Below are 21,829 nucleotides of genomic sequence, written 5' to 3' on the forward strand. Positions count from 1 at the left end.
TCGTTCAGAAAGTACCCAGCGGACATTCTAGAAATACATTTTATGGTAATTTTGATACAAATCTTTTTAAAACAAATTCCATGGGGGAATCGATATTGCCCTCGAATTACAGTGGTGCTTAAACATTTAAATAAGCTATGGGCACCTGAATAAAACACATTTTTCTAATTGTTTTTATATACAGCTATATATAGACAACTTACTGCACGTTACATTGTTCTTTCCTTGAAACAGCTAAGTCATTGCAGTCCTAAAGTAGGATTTATCTTTACATCATACTTTTTGAAATACAGTCGTCTCATATGTTCCATGGGTTTGTTAGGAGTCCAACAGTGTCTGCCCTTTTTTCCCCCTCACTCTACTTTTGCATAGGCACCAGCTCGTCAATGCTCTGGCCGTTCTCCAGGCTCTTCTCCATGACAATGAGTAGCTTGACCCCGTCCACCACCAACTGTGTGAGGCTCACCTCATTGAACCCGATGGTCGGCACGTTGCTCACGTTATACACATCCAGCTCGTCTGAGGGGAAGAGGTGAAACACTTTGTGTTGAGGAGCGTTGGGTGTCAGACGGTCACTTGGTGTTATGCGCATACAGTACGTTATTACAAGCACTCACAATTGTCATGTTGTGAAATCATGCTTAAAGATGCACACCTTTTGCTGACCTGTTAAAAATGTAATCTACTGTATAATGTTCATTCATAGATTTATGAAATTGCCATGAGATTTAAGGCAGGCAGGACATTTCTTATATCAATTTAAAGTATTGATTAGAAGATCCGTGGAAACTAGCATAATGCAACTCAAATGTCAGTTCGACCTTTAGCTACAAATAAGAACGTTGGTTGCTTGACTGACCCTAGAAAATGCCACTGACAATGTGTCAAAGTTAATCTAGAAATATATGAAATTTAAAAAGGACGCGATCAATGAATACAAACAAAAACCTTTCTATTAGGAAAACGGGCCAACCATGACCTCATTCATCAGTCATTCTGAACCAGGAAATATCTGCACGATTTCCATACCAGATATTGGTTACAGTATATGCCTGTATGGCTGCGTTACCTGTGTTCTCCATACGGAGGCGCAGTCTCTTGAGGACATCCTGTAGACGGTTGTGCGTGAAGAGGTGGGGTAGCCGCACACGGACGCTGGCCCTCAGCCCAGTCCCCACATCGGCCGGGGAGCTGACCACCCAGCCCAGGTGCTGTTTCCAGATGAACGGGTGCCTCAGCTTCTTGTACAACGCTTCAAGCTGGAGAACCAAGGGAAGTCACAGCCCAGGACACAGCTTAGGGGCCCGCGTCACAGCATTATCTCCAAACTACTCTAACTTTCGCTCTATGGTTGAGAGAGCGGCTACTAACCACTCAGGGTACCAACCTTGAGGATGTTGATGCAAATGCATTTGAATGCTTCTGCGATGTTGGCATCACTCCGCATGGTCACTAACTTGATGTGCTCTTCCATGTTAATCCATATGCCCAGACTACAGTCCTTACTGACCCTGTGTAAATACAACCATCATTTGGACAATTCATTGACAGCTCTCAGGATTGAAATTGAACAGTAAATAGAAAGTGGAATGCATAAAAATTCAGCAAAATATTCTGAAATCACTCTGGTTACAAAGGCTATCTAACCTTTAGTAGAGTTGGGTCAGTATGGGATTCATTGTTTAGGGTCCTATGGATTGCTCCAAACCCTAAGTAATATTATAAATCCTGAGTGCATATCTGTTGTATAGTCAATTTGGACATTTGGGGTAGTTAAGTTGATGTGTACATGCATGTATGCCTATACAGTCTGTAATGTTGATACGGGATTGGTAAATAATCGCAGTTGGAAGCTAGAAAAATACACCTGTAGCAGTTTTTCAGTGTCTGAATGAATGTAAATACAGTTATTTGTTGTGATGGCAAAAACAACATATGACTATTAGATTTAGCTCCACAACACTCAAAACTGACCAGACGGCTCTAGAGTCTGGCCAGTCACGGGCCACACCAGTCCTGAACTGGGAGGAAGAGGGGGCGTCTACAATCAGTCCCATTTCCTCTTGATCCTCTGTCAGTTTCTCCATTGAATACAGCTTCCCTGGGAACTCTTCTGATAATTGTTCTAAAGCTGGAGGAAGAAAAGTTGACTAAATTATACAAGACATGTTTATCCCACCTTGTGTTGGATTTGATTTATGTAGATTTAATCTAATAAATCTAAAAGCAAGGTGCTTGTCATTGACAGACACTCCCATAGTTCCTATATTAGAATGGCTTTACCTTTTGTCTAAGCCAGTGGTTCTCAACCCTGGTCTTCAGGGACCCCCTGTCCTGCATGTTGTATGTTTCCCTGCTCAATCACACCTGATTCAAATTAATGGTCGACATCTAAAACATGCAGGGCAGAGGGGATCCCTGAGGACAATGGTCGAGAACTACTGTCCGAAGCAAAGGTTATTGGCACAAGATTATGCGGTACCTTTTTTCGCCAGTGTGAGGAGCTTTCTTCGTTCTCCACGACTGCAGTGTGTAGGGAAGCAGAAGTCGTCCACACAGCGTGCCACAGACACCTCGCAGCTTATAGCGTAGTCTCCATCAAAATCGTCACCTCCCTAGACAAATACAAATGTATTTGTTGTTTGTACTGCTGTACGGTTATTGTCACAAGTGAGCAGTGAAATAGGCATGGTCAAGTGACTTGGGTGAGATGGTACAATTGGCAACTTTCAGGTTGTTATTTGGTAATGTTCAGTGAATAATAAACATCTAGTGCACACTCTTGCAATGTTTATAAAGCATGTTTACATCATGTTCTATTGGTGCAGTAGAGATGTGAAGAATTGCAGATTATCTGCTGGAGATGTAAGACTGACCAGTCTACCTTTAAATTGTCGTGATTAAAGTCACTTTCCTGTGACTTGCTCATCTTGTGGTCGTGGTAGGCTTCAATGATGCGGTCAAAAAAGTCACAGAAGAGAATGTAGGACTGTGCGTCCCCAGCAAGACATCCAACCGATTTAGGACCTGTTATGTCATCTGTGGGACACAAAAACACACAAAAAAGTTATAACAAACATAACATTTACATTTAGTAGACGCTCTTATCCAGAGCGACTTACAGTAAGTACAGGGACATACCCCCCGAGGCAAGTAGGGTGAAGCGCCTTGCCTAAGGACACAGCGTTGTTTGACACGGCAGGGAATCAAACCAGCAACCTTCAGATTAATAGCTCGATTCCCTAACCACTCAGCCGTCTGACCCCCTAACATGCCTCCTTAGTCCTCTACGTTAAGTGGCTGTGGACATCGAAAATGATAGGGCAGTTGTGATAATCACAGTCGATTACAGTTGTGTCTGGGTGTATTTTGGAATTAGTTCCAACAAGCAGCCATTGTTGTCACCTGTTTTTATGATGCTACTGAGAATAGCTGAGTGTGGATTTACTTTTTGAAATTCATCCAACCACAGGAGGCCCATTCGCAGCTGTGGTGAGCCCATGTTTGTATTCACACAATGTTGCCTACTGTAGGACGTGTTCTGCTGAATCACTGAACCAATCCAATAACTGGCTTTAACCTAAAGTCTTGGAACCAAGATCTCTGTGTGTATGCTGGTGTCCAACCAGGTTCTCAATAGGATCTGGAAGAGAACTGCAGCAATGCAGATGTAACAGAAGTGTCCCCAGTTTTCAACCACTTTAAAACAAAGAAACTTTCTCTTTTCACAGGTCAGTATTATTAGTACCTGCAATATGGTAATGTTATACCTCCACTATGTTTGAAATAAACTTCACATAGGACTCATAATTCACTCTTGGATTGGAAGTAGATACTATCTCCACGGGGACCCTCACCCCATTCTAGCTCCCTCGCTTCACAGGAATTCAGCAACAAAGTCTTTTCTACAAATTACATCACCTGGCTCTTCAAGGCCTGGCCGTATGATATCATCAAAGATGACCCCGCTCTGAGTGGCACGGTGGTACTGGCGGGCATACATCTTTAATGTCAGGAAGCGTCCCATGAACGTATGGTTCCCCCTTAGGTAGGGGAACTCCTCTTCGGGGGAACCCCTCTTCAGGTTGAAAAGGGACATGGGATCTGTGGGGACCAGGCTCTGGTCGTGCAGGAAGACATCAAATAGGAAATATGTTATGCTTGTGTCCTAAATGATATTTTGTTCATATTTGGAAAATGGTCTGACAGTCCTTGGCATCATCTTCCAAGTGTAGAACATGTATATTTGAAAGTCAACCATACAGCTCTACTTTCCTACAATATAAAAGCCATGCTTTGCAGAGCAGCTATATTGATGATATTTTTTGCAGGCTAGTTTTTGCCCACACTCCGGATGCAGTGTAGGAATTAGGAACATGATTGTGTCTATCGGGTGCACAGCAAGTGTTATTACAATTAAACTTAGATGGACAAAATAAAGTTTCAAACCCTAGAAAATGTTGCATGTTTTAAATGTAATTAATTCCACTGGAATCCCCATTCACTTTACTGATTGACACAAATGAATATAGAGTTTATTGTTGGCCACATGACGACACTTTGCCTGGTTGTTGGCACAGCTGTTTGAAAACACACAAAGAATCCCAAGGCTGCATTGGTTCAATCCACATAGCTTAGTTCCCTGCTGTCGCTCTGCTCAATTGGAACAGACAATGAATCCCTTTAAGGCAGTATACATGCACTACTGTGTTAGATGTGATCATAAAATCATATTGTCTTAAAAGCATTACCTCGAGAACCGGCCTGTATTTAGCTTCCTGAGGGAATACGATGGGGGCTGTAATAAGAGGTTTAAAATCAGGGATGCTCAGTACTACTGTCATGTTTCATTATTAGTTAAATGATTACAGTTTAAACAAACAAAAATTAAGTTAGAAATACACTGTTAGATTTTTGTCCAATTGTTAAGTTGTCCAGAGAAGTTATGTCCTTTCATGTTAACATTGAGACAGCATTCATTCCTTAAAACAGCCAGTACTTACGTTTGATTTTCCACATATTTCCGAGTCAAACGTTTTGGTGGCTTGTGGGATCTGTCGTGGGGCCCTGTGAGGCGTTGGTGAGAGTTCAACAGCTTCAGGTTTTTCTCTCAACATCAAACAAAAGAGCTAAGAATAGCCATGGAGTCTCGTCATCCGGAGTACACTGTCCAACTCCCACCTGACCCGTTCATCTCTACAAAGTGGGGTGGCAGTCGCCGGTGTCATATTGCCAGGCCCTAACAATGTCAAATCTTTTTATAACTCAATGTAAATTAGCACTGTGAGTGGGTGGGTTTGCAAAAACACAGGAAGACTTTGGTAATGTACACTATACAGTAGCACTGAGAAAAATGGATTGGACATCATGATGGTGACCGCTCAAAATGAAAATAATAAATCTTTTTTTACTGAAAGATGGTATGGGCAATGTTGTTGAGAATCTATTTTTGTCATATTTGCCTAAATAAACTTCACATCTTGATAGCAACCAATACATCCAAAGGTTTGACAGTACTAAATCAATCAATATTAAATCAAATATTGTCCAAACAACCAAAACTAATTCCCCTATGGTTTAAAGGAAGATGGGAAACTGAACAATGTATTAGCATGAACCAAATAATGCCAATAGAATTACAGTTATTTGACTATGGGTTAAAGCAGAGCAAGAATGGTCAAAGTAAGGTCAAAGTGAGTTTTGACAAAATAATAAAAACACTTTACTAAATCAGTATTTTTATTGTTAAAGAAAAACATTGCTTAAAAATCATGTTCACCACAAACCAGCATATTTTTTTTGTATGTCAAGTCATACACACTTGACTAATGTATATGACTTGTTTCAGCTGAAATAACCTTTGGAGAACGTAATATTGTTTTTCAAGCTAGAGCAGCCAGTGAACAAGTCACCAGACCAGTGGAAAATGTAATGACTCACTAAGAAAACAAGTAAACCAAAGTTTTGTGATCTTTAAAGCATTGAAGGAACGAACGTATCCTCTCTTAGTAAAAATTAAGAGTAGCAGGAAGTGAAGCATTTACTACATTTGAGAAAGAAAAAAAAGTTTTATAAACTCAATTCACTTTTTTAATACTTAACATTCAAATCCCTGAGTTATCCTGTCAAATAACATGCATGTTCCTTTAAAATCTTCAGTCTGGCTGACAGGATAAATAGCTAAGTTCAGTAAAATTACTAAATAAAAACATGTACACACATCAGTAATTCCCTTTTTAAGATTCTTCACAGAGTTAGTTTGCCCCCAGAAAAAGCATAATTGAGCAAAATGAAGTAGGTCTGACCAAATAGATCTACAAGTCATCTAAACCTGTTGTATCAACTTTGACCTTTACAAAGAGTGTGTTTTCTCTGATGTAGACTGCGGTTTTGGGTGCCTCCAGCTGGGCGTGTGAGATAAAGCGCGGGAAGCCTGAGGCAACGTTGGCAGCGACATCTGAGCTGGGGCGCTGGAAGCTGTTACAGGCTGGGTCAGGCCGTAAATTGTGAGTGTAGTGGTTGTTGGCCCCACTCTGGTCCAAGACCGAAAGGGAAACGGTCTGTCGGAAGGGCCATTGAAGGAGTGGGTCAAAGTCGCTCCGCATGAGGACCACGTAGAGGGACAAATGACTGCCTTTACCATCCCCATCCCCGTTCAGGTAGGCTTTGACAGCCATTTTGTAGCCACAACGGCCAGTATGGAACGGCACACTACAAAAGCATGGTTGGAGGCCCTGGACTCCAGACTTCTTCTTGCGGTAGTCACGGATCTTCCAGATGAGTTTCCCGTCGTATGAGGTGGACTCGAGTTCCTTGAAGCGTTCTTCATTGCGTTCAAGCTGAGCTGTGTGAATGTCCAGGAGGCGAGAATGACGCTTGTAGTTCTCCTCCAGAGCCACTGTATGAGAGCAGAGACTGGTATTTAAGACTTAACTTAAGGTTAAGACTCTTCTTGATAGTCATGTTTTAGTTAAACAAGTCATCCAGCAGTAGCCATTTCCGTTTGCAACCTTGCCATCTGCTTGTTACGGGATACCAATCAAAATTGTCATCCTTGCAAATGTTTGATAGAGTTTAGCTGCTGACTATAAGATGGCTAAGTCTTGTTGGGATCATTCATGTTGATATTTTTGGTGCCATAAAAACACTAGGCCTCTTCTCCCAAAACCCCAAAGCCTTTGTGCGTGAACGAGATTACTACTATTTCAACTTACCCAGGTGGTCTTTGAGGCCTTCGGTGGTGGACACCTGCTGTTTCAGTGAGTCCAGAGAGGTTTTCAGATAACTCAGGCCTTCCTGGGCCATGCCAGGGCTGAACATCCTGGACAGCTCCTGAAGCTGGAGTCTGACACTGGAGATGTGGTCCCTTTGCTCGTTCAGAGATCTCTGAAGGAAACGTTTTTTGAAAGAAGGTTAATTCTTCCACTGCGTGAGGGCTATTGTTTTTGAGCTCACAAACTTGCTAAATGAATGTCCATACAAAGCATCAATAGACCATTTGGTTTTGTATTGCGGAAGTGATGGGTTAGAATCTAACCCTCTTTTAAATTTTAAAAGAATACATTCAAAGGCTTATTATACTGACATTTAGTTGAATTCACTTTTAAAATATATTATATGGCTCTCACTGAAATACATTTCCAAACGTTTTGCTTTCATGGCTCTCTTAGTCAAAAAGGTTCCCGACCCCTGGGTTAGATCTTTACCTGCACTGCAGTCAGGGTCTGGTCGCACCTGCCAACATGCTGGGCCAGAGGCCTAACCTCTTTCTCCAGACTGCTGACAATCTGGCTGTTTTCCTGGAGCACCTGGTTCCTAAACAGCACCTCCTGTTGGACGACTTCCATCTTGCATGGAGAGAAAAGGTCAAACCGATAGAGGAAATCAAATTTGAGATCAAATTTATATAAAATCCATGGTGCTGGGCAATCAATTAGAGAGGTAACATTTCTGAAACACATAATAAAAAAAAACAGATTTTCAAATGTCCATTCTAAGAGCATTTCTTAGTTGTGTCAGTATCCTTTATATCGTATTTATCAGAAAATAAGCCCCATTTTCTATAAACCACACTCCACCAGAATGGGAGCTTTGTGTTTGGAAATCGGAGTATAAACCGCACTGGAATATATGCCGCACTTGATACGGAACAATGATACCAAGCAATGCACGAGTATAGGCGATCTTACAAGTCTTGCTCTTTCAAGTAATAAGCCCCCGTTCAAGTGTTGAGCATTAAATTAGCTGAACGGTCTGTAGAGGTCTTTGTGGCTAAACCACTTTTTTGTTCTAAAACCAGGCTATACGCCGCTTCGGAATATAAGCCATACAACCACAACAAAACTGTAGGGTACAAGCCGCGGCTATATTTCCGAAAAATATGTTATTTCCTGGATTTCATCCTTTAACATTGGTTCTTTACCAGGTATTATTGTCACAAAGCAACATAAAAACAACAACTTGAATGTCCCTCAAATATATGTTACAATTGGTATACTCGGCTGTATAGTTTCTAAACATCTTGGTTACTTTGTTGATTGGTAAATTATACTAGTGCTTTAGGCCTTAAAATTCCTTCCCGCCACACTAAAACTGGAATCTTACTTGTTTTTCTAATTTGGTATTGCTTTCCAAAACGAGAAGCACATGGTGATTACGGGCCGTTTCCTCATGGGCTCGAACTTCAGCTCTCTTGTCCTGCACAAACACAGAAGCAATTTCTGTTTTATCTAGAATACCCTAATGTCACAACAATTGTTATACAGTACAACGATAACATTTTTGAATGTCAGTTAGCATGTCTTGTCTCACAGATTTCTTTAAATGCAGAAAACAAGACATTTGTGCTAGTGAAAAGTAATCAGCATTATTTTCAAGATTTAAACCCTAGTACAACAAGCTGACACAAAACAAGAACCATTACAGTAAAACAAATCATAGGATTTTAAACCAGGTGGCAAAGCTGGTTTTACATGTGTTGTGATGACACCAATTACACAGGCAACACACACAAAGCAACATAAAAGTTGTGTTCACAACAACAGTGTAATTTGCCCACAGACTATGTGTACCACATTACTTAGACAAATTACACTACCGAATTTGCTTATCGACATTCAACAACGTTTGTGCGCCTTGTTGGTCTTACTGTTGTCAGATCAACAAGTTGTTTTAATGTACAAAATCTTATTTCAATCTACAATAAATAATGTATCTTATGTCAACCAACCCGAACTGAGCAGCCAAATTTCGCATAAACACAGTCTGTCTCCACCTCTGGACACTCATCAATGTGCTCTGTGACCTTTCAAATAAAACAAAATAAGATTCAAATGATTAGATAATACGGAAAATAACAGTTGAGAGATAACAAAAGTTGCTAAAACAATGTACAATAAGGTACATGGTGGCTCTAAGTGGACCTGTCCACTTCACTTTTGTTGAGTACTGCTTTACTTAAGATTAAGTTTGCCATTTAAAACATGTATATTGGAGTTTTTGGATAGTACAAACATCTTGCGTCAGAGGCAGTAACTCTTAATACTGTATGTGTACAGTAATTGTTTTTTTAATTTTTTTTTCATTTAGCAGACGCTCTTACCCAGAGCGACTTACAGTAAGTACAGGACATTCCGCCGAGGCAAGTTGGGTGAGTGCCTTGCCCAAGGACACAACGTAATTTGCACGGCCGGGAATCGAGCCGTAAACCTTCTGATTAATAGCCCGATTACCGAATACTTACCTTGCATCTTTTAATCTTCTGGTAGCATTTGTTGGGACACTCAATTTCTACCTCCAGGCACGTGGTCATCTCATGGTCCTGTTTAATTATTAGTAGAAGAAGTAAGAAGAGGCCTGTTTCTTCAGAATAGCACTGGAGGAGGTATTTTACATAATGTAAAAGCAGTAGACTGGCTAGACATTTTCTATTCAAGTCTATTGGAGTATGTGTATCTTGCTCTTAAACACAGCTAGAATTACTTAAAGATGAAATGATCTTGATATTGAATGGATAATTGCCACAATCATTGTTACTACAAAGCATACTTTATGGATTATTGATAATGTCAATACCTCCATTGAGGCTTTATACCCAATTCTCTAGTTCTCACCTTGAGTTCACAGAACATGTATGGCTTTTTGCAGTGTTGACAAGATTCCATGCGATGTGTGCAGCTGATCCTAAGGTGTTCTTGGAGGTCCCGCCGCTGCATGACCTCAGAGCAACCTGTATTGGAACATTGCAGCAACTCGTACTGACAAGCTTTGAGGTGTTCCTGCGGGAAATACAAGTAGGAGAGGAAGTCATAGTGTGACTTTGGCTCACTTTTAAATTGTCACTCTTTAACATGCCTTTGCCATGTATTCATTTGGCATGACAAGAATGCTCTAGAATGAAATATATATTTTAAATATAGCTAACAAAATCCCAGTGTATGAGGACTTACTTGCAATCGACATAAGGTAATTCTACAAGAGCAGTTAGGGGAGTTTGTGCAGTAGACTTCTAAATTTGATATTTCCCTTTTGCAGCAATTGTCTTGGAAAACCTATACAGACAGCAATACATAAAAAAACAAAGCCATTACATGTTGAATAACATTTTATCCAATATATCTGACTACACTTTTACATTGCTATATAATTTCTCACCTCATTAGATTTAATCAAACTTCCATCCAAAGGGCAGACTGGATTCAATCCAGAACCCTCCCTGAAAATAAAAACAGTATATTCCTTGTTCAGTGCTAGAATTCAGCCAACATTCAGTATATTGACCAACAACACTAACTAATGCCATTTATGCCCTACTTGAACAGCAATTACAGAGTAACTAGAGAGGGTACAATATATTTTAAATAATAATGGTAAGAAATATAGAAAGATATATACATGAGTTAACAATAGTGTGCCTTGCTGAGAGCAAGCACCTGATTAGGTATTCATTTAATGAAGAGCTGAACCTTACAGTATCCCTTGAATGCAGTGGTAGCAGAAGATGTGACCACAGCCAGACTGATGCGGGTTGAAGACTACACCCTTGCAGACAGGACACACATACTGCTCCTCCAGGTTCTTCACAAATTTCAAAGTGTGCTGAACTGGACCCAGGTCAGATTCCCAGGACCCTGTCGCTCCCGAATTCTGCCGGGAGAGTTCCCATAGGCCGCAGCAATCACTTTCCTCTGTGGTCATTTTCTATGTTCGATCTAGACAGACTGACAAGATAGCAGGTTGGTGGAATGCATGGGCCCAATTCACTTGACAGAGTGCGAATTATACAATGACAACTTCTTCTCCAGGTTGTTAAGTAATATTTACGATTACAAGTAAGAACAAAAATTTATCGACCCCCCGACCTGTTGTTTTTACCTCTTTTGGGGGGGGGGGTCCAACTCTTAATCAGGGGGGTCAACCCCCCACCCCCCCAAGCCCCCAGATGTGGACCACAAAACATTAAGTGGAGCCAAACTGTAAAATCGAATTACCAATTTAAATTTGAATCCATTAAATACCGTCAGAAGTGAAGCTTCTCGATTATTTTACGCTGTAGTCTACCGTTCAACGTACTGTACAGTATGCCTAAAGCTCTTGCGCTTTTCAGAAATCCCCCTGTGCTACTGCAATACAGTGGTCAACAAGGGGCAACTCTTACACACATTTTTTGTAATTGTAAATTAAGGAAAAGCGGCACTTGAATTGTGACAATGCCCACAATTGTAGTCGGGTTTTACTATCAGACACATGTAGACATGAAGACTTTTAACAATATTTGTGCTGTGAACATTGTTTAAGCTCAAGAGTGTGTTGCGTCCTTACGCCGGGGAATCCCCATTGCAGTAGGGTGCTTGCTGCAGGCAATGAAACGATTGCATTAGATGAAGATCCTGATTTAAATAGCCTACCAATATCACACTTTTTTAATGAGAAGTTAAAACAACCGAGGACGTATCTCAAGAGAAAATTCAATAAATCCAATGTCAATGTTCAGGCTATATTTGCTTTCGCTTTACATACAACGTGAGGCACGCTGCTGTCTGCAGATTACATTCTTACATTCTTACCTTGTTTCAGTACGCGGAATTCCCGTGTGTGCTCTTTGCTAATATATTTCACAGATCACTAATGATGTAAATTAATGGCCAGAACATATTTGTGAGTCCTTTTTTGTCCAGCATCACAGCTCGGCATAACGCCAGTGTCAGTATTTGAGCGGAAAAAGTTTCAGGAAGTTGAAATTGTGGGTGAAGTTTACACCAATTAAAACTTAGGTAGCATACAGCCCGTTAACTACTGACGCGTGCTGTTGTAACGTCTGCCAGCGATTTCAGTCTGCAAACCAGGTTGGTTCAATACCATTGAATTGAAGGCCCAGAGTATCCTACATGCATTTATATGCATTTGATTATGACACAGTAAACAATTGTAGGGTTTCGTCTGGTACACCGTTGATTTGTAATTTGAAAGCGGTTTAATTGATAACCACAGCTTATAGACTAGCCTACTTTATATCCACCACCATTATTTCCATTGCCACATTCTTAATCAAAAATATATATTTGCAAGAAGGCTTATATGAAATTGTGGACATTGTATATTGTTCATTGTATATTTTCACTCTTGGCCATGGTTAATTTTGTCAAAGATTAAAGATACAGTGGTAGAAAATAAAGACTACTGAATTGGCTCTAGCGATATTAGATTATACTGTAGCTTCCATATAGTTCTACAATATATTTTATTCAGGGCTTGCAGTTATGGATCAATATGAGAACACAAGAAAATGACAACCTACCATCTATTTTTGGACATGGTGATTAACCTGAAAGTTGTAGGCCTGTTACATGCAAGACATTTAGGATTAAGTGATGATGACAAACAAAAAAGACAGGCAAAAGTGAGTTATTTCAATGCCATCCAGATATCAATGCAAAATGCTGACAGAAGTAGATTGCGTTTTTTCTTTATGAATAAAAAAATAAATAATAATGTTTGATCAAAATATTTGAGTATACTGTAAATTGTATTGAACCACATCAGCATATTTCTTTCAGGGAATATTATAGTGTTTTAGCGTACACTTTCAATCACATCAGGTAGTTTTATGTGCTCAGTTAAAAATAAATAAGATGGTCATGAACAATTTTGAATATTTGCTCTGTCATTTGGTTACTGATCATGGACTGACTAAATTTCATAAGCCACCTGAGTTATCGTGTACAGATTGTTATGAGACTTCATATTCCTTAAAAATGTCTAAAGGAATATATATTCCTAATGCATGACACCATTAACTACATGGTAAAGAATAACAAAAAATAATCCTGGTTCCTTGTAAAATAAAAGTATTCCTTCTTACAATTAATGGAACAGGTGGCTCAAAAAGTATCAACCTAAGTTGCCATTTATCTTGTCACACGTAAGAACATGGGGGACAACATGTATTGACACAATAATACACATTTGGTAACCACTTGCAATCTACAATGTCTGCATACAATCTTGACTGTTTTAATTGAATATCATATTTAATCTAATTTCTGGAAAATGTGTCTCACTGTTGAGAAAGACAGACAATAGTGACAGTGACATCATAGCTTATTAATACATCAATATAAAACATCTTAAGTATAGTAACGTTGTGGTTTTTAATCCATGTTTCATTGAGTTTTAATTTATGTAATAATACTAATTCTCACAAGAGAAGTAAGCATAAGAGCACTTACACATGTTTATTACACTGAACACAGGCAAGAACCAGTGGAGTTCATAGCACCAAGTAGAAAAATAAATAATGGGATAAGACACAAAATTAGTTAAAAAAAAAAGTATCAGTGTAATAATAAAAGAAACAAGCGCAAGAGTGTTGACATTTTCGACTGTTGAGAAAATTTGTTTGTGATAATTACACCTTCTTAGTGCCTTCAATTACATATTTAATGTATTTACCATTTGCAATTTGCAAATCCATTGAGTTTAGTCAGCGTTAGAGTACAATTTAACTCTTAAATGTCTTACTGTACATGCAAACACATAATTTTTTTATAAATAAAACATTGCAGAGACAGGATGGCTAACCTACTATACATAATTATCCCACACGGTTTTTACATCTCATTAATATTCACCTTAATATTCTCCTTATAGCCGCTGCCAGGGGCGGACTGGCCATCGGGGATACCGGGAGAATCCCCGGTGGGCCAACGTGGTTGGGATGGTCCCAAATACCAGCCCACTGCCATCACTAACTGGCCCTCCCTCTGACATCGACAACACCTCCTACTATTATCCATATTACACAGCTTGAACATGTATAAATTGCTCTAAGACCTTAATTCTACACAATTGCTGATGGAGCTTTATACTCCTGGTCGCGATCTGTATTTAAAACTCATGGTGCCTGTTTTTTGAAAAATTTCTTAAGTCTCTTCTGAAATGTGTTCTCAAGGACTTCGGAAATTCAACATAAGAAATTAAACATATATGATGTAATTTCTTTGTAATCATCCAAAATAATGGTAAGTGCATGGGTATTTTTCCAAGTAGGCCAATGACTGGTTGATATGTGCGATGCTTTGAGTGGGCAACGCGCCGTGTTTTGAGTGGACCGTGCGCCGTGTACTGAGTGGGCCGGTCAGTGACAGTAATTTCCGGGCCACTTTTTCCCCCCAGTCCTTCCCTGACCGCTGCCAGCATAACAAATCATTGGCCTCCCCCACAAAAAAAACTATCTATGACGGGTGACTTCACACTCTTCACTTGAAAAATCTACAGCATGTTCAGTGAAGCGATGATGAGGAGGTGGCCTCCGACTGGATACCCACCAAATTAGGCGGCTGTTGGGCAGAGCCTGGGCTTGTTCCCACTAATGTGGTAGGGGGTGCCGGTGCTGCTGGTCGTGGGTTCAGGCGTGGGGGCAAGGGGTTGGAGGGCCGGATAAGGGGGGGAGGCTGATTGAGGGTGGGCCTGGGCTGGAGGAAGCGGGCCTGCTGCTGGAGAGGTGGGGGCTGCCTGTGGAGGGCTGGGGTTGCCGGAAGCGAGGGCCGCAGGAGCGGCGGGGGCTGGTTGAGTGAGGCTGTGGAGGTCACCAGTGTCTGAGCTGTCACTGATGATGGGGCTACAGGGGAGGGGCCTGAAGAGGGCATCACCTGACCCTGGAAGAGAGAGGAGTTTGTTTTTTGAACATTGTACATCAAGGTGCAATTAACCATCTGTCTTAAAATGTCTTAAAATTATCTAGTTAAAACTCATATCTGGTCATAGTTTCATGTCCACATTATACAAACTCTGCCTTCACCCTTTGAACACTTGTGAAATTGCATAGCTATCTAGTAATCCTAGATATGGTTTAGAAAACCATGCTCTTAAAACTGCAAACAATTTGATAATGTTTGTATTTGCAGTTTTAATCATCACTTTGATACACATACTAATTCACATAATACATAGATACACATACATGTACATTTAAGAAGACAACACAAGTTGTGATTATTCTTAGGAGAGTGTAACAGATTGGGTACAACGCAAGTAAAGCGAAATTTATACTATTCCGACTCCGATACGGACAGGAAGACAAACGGATTATATTTACTCTTTTGAATTTATAGTACTCCGAAGTCTGTGGGTGCAAAAACCATTCACCGCCAGAGCAGTAGGTGAAGCAACGTTTTTGAACTTTAGAGAAGCCTGCCCCATGACGTATTTGTGTGTGGAAGTCGTCGATTGTTCATCAGCACATCTCTGTATGCCCTCAAAGATGGGTTGTAGAGGTTCTCATACCTCCGGACCTCTTCAACCAGGCGCTCTTAAATGCTGTTCTCAATCTTCTTTGATTGTGTTTGGGTTTTAAAAATGGCGGTATTGTGAATGAAATGGAAATGATGGAGTTCGGAAATGATGTCATTAGCAGACCAATCACAGCTAAGAGGTATCCATAAAATTCGGACGAGTCGGGAAAATCAGGAGATGCACGACGAGCTCTCCGAGGGGCTCGGAGAGGGCGTTCCACATCGGAGAGGGCGTTCCCTGTGTCAGTCTCCGTGAAAATGGAGTTGTATACATTTTTGCTTCAGGTTAAACTAAAATATATTTCTGTGGGCATTGCAGGACTGTAATTAACACGACCAATCATTAAGGTCGGACTGGCACTGATGATTGGACGGCATTAAGACCGAGTGCAATGATTGGACGGGCTACTTGTCTGTCTGCCTACCAACCTCCTGGCAGTAGTCAGGGAGCACATGCAGGTGTTTTGGAGGACTGTCTTTGAAGGGAAGGGGTGGGATATTTTGGTTACAAAATCATTGAGTTACTGCTCTTTCCAACAGCCATATAATACAAACATACACAAATTCAAATGAATAATAGACACAGGGACCTCACAAGGACTGATACAGCCCCTATCAGTTTCATCTCGGGTCATATCAACCCTAACACAAATATATCTTTTTTTTTTTATACAAAATTTGTTTTTGGGGGGGGGGTGTAATTTTAGGAAGCTACCTAGGATTCCATGTACTTAGATGAATGTTTTACATCATTCTCTTTCTCTAACTTGGCCCTGTAACCTGATGAGCGAAGCCTGATTCAGGCATTGCACTCGGGCAGTGTCCTCCTTACACTCATTAACTACACCCGTGTCAGCCTGCTTCAAACCCATTGGGCCACGTCCGATGAGGTGGCATTATAATGCTGCAAGGATACTCCTACACTCACTCCCGGTTGTTGTATTATTGTGCTGCTGCCACCCTCCACCATCCCCATCTCCTCTGTGTTGTCTGTATGTTACTATCCATCAGGGGGGATTATTTCTCGATTTGCTTATATTCTTTGTATGTTTCTTGCTAATGCTAGAGGCAGAGAGTGTTTCCCCTAGATACATCAACTCCGCAAAAGTCGAACATATTTCCATATATATGGATATCAATAAATGCTCGTCTAATCAAGCGAATGTCTTGACTGAATTACTACCGTTTGAACTTGGAGAAAAAGACCTTGTGGGCCAACTCAGGAGAGCAAAGTACACTGACACAGTAAAAGTTAGCTATTTGTAACATTAAAAAGAGAACACTTTATCACCTCCTCCTCTTCTTCATCCGTACTCTTCCCAGAAGGAGTGTTGGAGCTGGTCTTCCCCTCCTCGCCAGATGTGGCAGCATCGCCATTGGGAGGACGAGTTCCCTGCTCTGCCTCCCACTCTTGCAGTACTTCCTCCAGGTTAAAGCGACGACGGTAGTTCACAAAGAAGTTCTTTACCTGTCCCACGGTCTTATTACCGATAACGTCTGCAATGGCCTGGAAGTCTTTGCCGTATTTCCGAACCCCTGGTGGAAGTGGTATTACATACTAAACATATGGCCGTAATTGACTGTAGGCTTATGCGTTGCCTAGAAAATCCAGCATGTTTTTTTATCCATATTGATATAAGTAATATCTTATCTAAGACTGCATAGGCACTGTTACTATGCGGGATACCTTTCCCTCTCTAGAAGCACAGCTTACAAGGCTTACAAGTAACTACAATTGCTCAACACACCTTCCTGTTGAATTAGAACATAAATATGAATAAGAATAAAGCCTAGGTTAGACTACTGATAGCTGCATTTACCTTGAACGGCCAAAAGCTGTTCATCAGTTGTCCAGCGGGCGTTGACTTTCTGATTGCACTAGAACAAGAGAAAAGTTATTTGACGTTTAAGAGTTGTTGTCGAATGTGCAGTTTACAAGGTAGCATGTGAAACAATGTGAGACAATGTCCATGAGTGTTTTTGTTGCACAGTACAGTGGCACCTTTCTCCTGGAATGAGTATGACTCCTGGAATGAGTATGAGCTAACTTCTGTAGCTGTTCTCTAAGTAACAACAATGTTGAGCTCTTGTGGTAGGCCAATGTGACAGGATAAGTATAATCCATATCTACTGCTGCTTTCAGTATTCAAATATGCAGTAGAACGCAGCCCGCTTTGACTTACCTCTGGCAACCTGAGGTCATCAATACCTGCTTCCATCCTGTGTTTCAGACCACTGTTCAGCTGCTTTGCATTTTGAACCTGTGGGAGCCACAAACAGTCATACATGGATAAACGTCGAAAGTTTTACACTATAGTCCTTAACAGACATAAAACATATCCAGCATCACAACTTCACAGCATTTTATGTTCGTACAACACTTAAGACATATAACAATAGATTTAGTCAAATATATAAAAAATAATAATAATTGGGGAAAAAACATTGGTATGAATCCGATGCCCTCACCTGTCTCTTAAGTGACACCAGCTCCATGTCTAGCTGCCGGAGGACCGTGTTGGCAGCACTGGAGCTGCAGGACACTGCCACCACGTCCTCCTGGGTCAGGTACATGCCTTTGGGCGGGCGGCACTTGGACCGTTGCGAGTGGTGGCGGTGCTGCAAAGTTTGGTGCTCCCGCCGGCCAATCCCTATCTTGGAACTCAGTGTCTGGGGCTCTGAGTGGCTCTGGTGGTGGTGGTAGTGGTGGTGTGTGTGTGTGTGGGGGGGGTGGTTACAAGTTCATGAGCATGCATTGACATATGGCATTAGATGTTCTATTGCAGTTGTGAATTGACCATGTTGAAAGTTGAGAGTATTGAAAAAGTGCCCCAAGGAGGGTACTTAAGACCCAATACTCAGTACTGTGCATACTGTACTTCCTCAGCCATCATTGGAAAGTTGTCCTTCATATGCCCTGGTATAATGTCATAGTATATAATAGTAAGCTAACATCACAACTATGCAGGTATCTCCCTATTAACAAGCCAATCATGACCTTTAAAAAAAAAAATATATATATATATATTTTACCTCTTTCTTTGTTTCTTTAGTTGGGTCATAATCGCTATCATTTGCTTCCACGGGGTTGGCTTCCTCCATCTCCTCATCGCTAAATATAAACATTATATGACACCAATGATTAATTCAGGCTATCATTATATGTAAAACTACACCATTATTTAAAAAATATATACATACACATGCTAACTAACTGTACCTCTCATCTTGATTGTTTCTGTTTGCTAGCTTTCTTGCCTGGCGATCCATTAAGCTGGTCCTGGACCGGGTCTTCTTCCAAGAGTAGTAATACTTCACAAGACTGGATATGGATTTGTCCGGTAACTGCAACAAATGAAAGACTTACTGTCAAATGTTTAGTGTGTTAGAATTACAGCTTAGTATATTCACAGTTTTTCTAAGTAATTGTTGATGTAAGGAGCATTGATAATGACGATATGCATTCTTTTCAAACCAATATTGCAATTATATATTCATTCAGAAAATGGTCATCTCATGCTCATGGGTTCTTAAATTTGCTTTTGGCAACTACAGCTACTCCCACAAACTAATGTACTTGTACATTCTTTGGTCAAAATGGTGTCAGTAGAATGTTGTGTGGGTACAGTAAGTTACCATTTGTTGAATCCTATGAAAGCTTTTTCCGTGGAAGCTAAAGGCTTGCTCGAACAGAACTTTATCTTCAACTGTCCACTCATCGGGGAAGGGGGTGAAATTGGGCAAGTCTGCAAGAGACTTTTCAATGTTGTGCTTATGCCAGAAGAGCATTCCAAGTGCCTGTGTATAAAGATGCAAAAGCTTTGCAATTAGTTTTTGGAACAAATAAATATTTTTCTAAATCTATGCTGTACAAACAACAAGAATTATAATATTGCAATTTGAATGTGTATTCTAATATTAAATGTTCGTAGAAAACATACACAATCTGACATACCTGCTCAACATTATATCCATGCTTCTCTTTTGCAATGGCAATATATTCATCCACTGTTAAAGAGAGATTACTTGTTTGCATTTCTTCAAACCAAATGACCAAATTAGTGTAGGATTATAGAACAATTCACTGTTCTTTACATATACTTACGTTTGGAGTCCACAATTGCATGATATGGAGACCATACCAGCATTCCCCCGTTATCTTTATCAGTGTACTTTGTAGTGCCTAAAGTAAAATGTATATCATTATCAAAAATAGGACTAAAGTCTAAGAGTAAATGATTTGGTATAATATTATAGGTCAAAGAGCAACATTAACTTCACATAATATAGAACTGTTTTAATTGAGCGCGCAAAAGTTGTCGGGTATACTGTAGTCTGCCGCAGGGAGGGGAAGTCGAGCTACAGTCATGTCAATAAAGTGGCCACTATAGCCTCGGTACAGGTAGCCTACATAAGCCGATCATTGAACGCGTCGATTGTTTTTAGAATTTGCTGTCACTACATACTAATATGATGTGGTTTATTATCCTAATGAAAACATGATCCGACATAAGCTACAAAAAATGAAATATATTATAATAACCATCTCGTGAAAGACTGTACCGAGGCTACCACAGCTACAGTCAGTAGATCAAGCGTAACCTCACCTGGATCATATTCTGGAATATTGGCTTGATAATCGGTTCCCACGCGCATTCCGACATCTGTTGAGGTGGACATGAATTCAACAATGTAATACATATATATAAAACGTTTCCAGTACAAATATATACATCTACAATGGGAAAGTGTTCGAGGCTATACCGTGCTCGTCGTCACTGCCACTCTCATCAGAAAAATGCCCATTCGATGCATTCGACGGACTTTTCGTTCCATTCGAGCGACCTTTGCCCAAGTATTCCGACCCTTTATCCATCATTCCTGGCATTTTTCTAAATATTTTGAGCGTCTCTTAAACTGTAGTATAAACATATGCATGCAATGTCCAATTTTCAGTCTGCCTTTTTCCTATAACTCCCTACGCAGCTGTGTCATTGTGCCACGGTCCTGTATTAATCCATCACGTTTTAGCATTATAATTTACGCGTACATTTTAAAACCTTAGTATTCATCATTCTCAAATGAGTCATATTGAATACTGTAATTAATAAAAATGTCCTTACAACTTTTCAGAAATAGTTGTTTCATTTTCCTCGGGACCTAGTTGTTCTAGCGGAAGAACTTTACGCACTAGCTCCAGTGAAACCACAGCGACTCCTTCGTGCGCCTCTGAAAATGGAGTTTGTTTACGCTCGTTCCGGCAGAAATATGAGTTGTTACAATTATTGGTTAACATTTGGCTATTGTGTGCAACAAAACATGAAATGAACTTTCCTTAAATATATCGTTCTAATATAACGTCCATTCAATTTTGTCTTGTTTGGGGCTTTTAACAGACCTTTCATTGGCAACATTTGCTTATAAATGTTACTGAAATGTAACACATCTGACATGTTGATTGTATTTTCTCTAATAAGATTTTGGCTACATAGCATCAGAGCCTATATATATTTCCCCCCAAAATTTGTGTTGTAGACTTATCAGACGATTTACTACCTTTGGTTTGCCAGCAGATGGAGACAAACACCACAATCAAATGTCAGACCTTAGTGCAGAGAGAGGTCAAGTGTCTTATTTACTTATTTATTTTTTGTCAAAGTGTGTCATTGATTGCACGGTAGACCGGCATATTAATTTAGCAGTAAATGATGTTTACTAGTCATGAAAATAAATGTTTATTGGTATGCGCAAGTTTAAAAGATGTCCGTATTTTTTCAAAGTTAATATGCTGCATTGTTTATGATGTGGACTTCCACAGCAAGCACACGTAGCCCACAATCAGATAGGCTACGATCTGCTGCGGCAAATAAATAGTTGTAAAATTTGTGGAAACATAAAGGCTACTACTGAGTGCAACTATATTTTAAGTCCAACATCAACTAATTATCAAATATAAATAACTGAGGTTTTTATGCTGTATGTCACATAGTTTGATGGGGTTCATTCGTAGTTTGAATATTATGCGAGCATAATTTATT

At 40.2% G+C, this 21,829-nt stretch overlaps 3 protein-coding genes across 3 annotated transcripts; all 3 read right to left on the reverse strand.

The window, feature by feature from the left end:
• Window positions 1–25: 25 nt before the first annotated feature.
• Window positions 26–5,205, reverse strand: LOC146237990 (creatine kinase M-type). The gene is made up of 9 exons (XM_084685005.1): window positions 5,004–5,205; window positions 4,752–4,798; window positions 3,922–4,120; window positions 2,885–3,039; window positions 2,483–2,615; window positions 1,975–2,131; window positions 1,388–1,511; window positions 1,070–1,259; window positions 26–519 (listed from the first exon to the last, which is right to left on the reverse strand). Exons 1-9 carry the CDS (start codon window positions 5,017–5,019, stop codon window positions 359–361), a joined length of 1,182 nt encoding a protein of 393 aa, XP_084541131.1. The 5' UTR covers window positions 5,020–5,205; the 3' UTR covers window positions 26–358.
• A 532-nt stretch (window positions 5,206–5,737) lies between these two features.
• On the reverse strand, window positions 5,738–12,227 carry traf5 (Tnf receptor-associated factor 5). The gene is made up of 11 exons (XM_084685412.1): window positions 12,066–12,227; window positions 10,970–11,219; window positions 10,654–10,714; window positions 10,449–10,550; window positions 10,113–10,277; window positions 9,743–9,820; window positions 9,230–9,304; window positions 8,605–8,697; window positions 7,707–7,847; window positions 7,215–7,386; window positions 5,738–6,898 (listed from the first exon to the last, which is right to left on the reverse strand). The coding sequence occupies exons 2-11, from the start codon at window positions 11,194–11,196 to the stop codon at window positions 6,315–6,317; spliced, it is 1,698 nt and encodes a 565-aa protein (XP_084541538.1). The 5' UTR covers window positions 11,197–11,219; window positions 12,066–12,227; the 3' UTR covers window positions 5,738–6,314.
• A 467-nt stretch (window positions 12,228–12,694) lies between these two features.
• Window positions 12,695–21,039, reverse strand: rcor3 (REST corepressor 3). The gene is made up of 12 exons (XM_084685413.1): window positions 20,556–21,039; window positions 20,399–20,455; window positions 19,897–19,974; window positions 19,747–19,799; window positions 19,428–19,589; window positions 19,012–19,136; window positions 18,825–18,903; window positions 18,261–18,479; window positions 17,975–18,052; window positions 17,612–17,669; window positions 17,083–17,327; window positions 12,695–15,155 (listed from the first exon to the last, which is right to left on the reverse strand). Exons 1-12 carry the CDS (start codon window positions 20,677–20,679, stop codon window positions 14,781–14,783), a joined length of 1,653 nt encoding a protein of 550 aa, XP_084541539.1. The 5' UTR covers window positions 20,680–21,039; the 3' UTR covers window positions 12,695–14,780.
• Between the last annotated feature and the right edge of the window lie 790 nt (window positions 21,040–21,829).

Source organism: Hypomesus nipponensis, chromosome 21 (genome assembly GCF_054491055.1).
Source record: "Hypomesus nipponensis isolate SF chromosome 21, ASM5449105v1, whole genome shotgun sequence".
Classification (NCBI taxonomy): domain Eukaryota; kingdom Metazoa; phylum Chordata; class Actinopteri; order Osmeriformes; family Osmeridae; genus Hypomesus; species Hypomesus nipponensis.

What these genes read in the sequence shown, in the direction of transcription:
- LOC146237990 (XM_084685005.1), bottom strand. An exon ending in AATACAGGCCGGTTCTCGAG is followed by an intron (nt 4,121 to 4,751) that starts GTAATGCTTTTA and finishes CTGCACGACCAG; the next exon opens with AGCCTGGTCCCCACAGATCC. An exon ending in CCTCCGTATGGAGAACACAG is followed by an intron (nt 520 to 1,069) that starts GTAACGCAGCCA and finishes TCTTCCCCTCAG; the next exon opens with ACGAGCTGGATGTGTATAAC.
- traf5 (XM_084685412.1), bottom strand. Translation starts at nt 11,196, where the DNA reads ATGACCACAGAGGAAAGTGATTGCTGCGGCCTATGGGAACTCTCCCGG. An exon ending in TTACCTTATGTCGATTGCAA is followed by an intron (nt 10,278 to 10,448) that starts GTAAGTCCTCAT and finishes TATTTCCCGCAG; the next exon opens with GAACACCTCAAAGCTTGTCA. An exon ending in ACATGTTCTGTGAACTCAAG is followed by an intron (nt 9,821 to 10,112) that starts GTGAGAACTAGA and finishes ATAATTAAACAG; the next exon opens with GACCATGAGATGACCACGTG.
- rcor3 (XM_084685413.1), bottom strand. Translation starts at nt 20,679, where the DNA reads ATGCCAGGAATGATGGATAAAGGGTCGGAATACTTGGGCAAAGGTCGC. An exon ending in TGGCAGTGACGACGAGCACG is followed by an intron (nt 20,456 to 20,555) that starts GTATAGCCTCGA and finishes CCACCTCAACAG; the next exon opens with ATGTCGGAATGCGCGTGGGA. An exon ending in AGAAACAATCAAGATGAGAG is followed by an intron (nt 18,904 to 19,011) that starts GTACAGTTAGTT and finishes GTTTATATTTAG; the next exon opens with CGATGAGGAGATGGAGGAAG.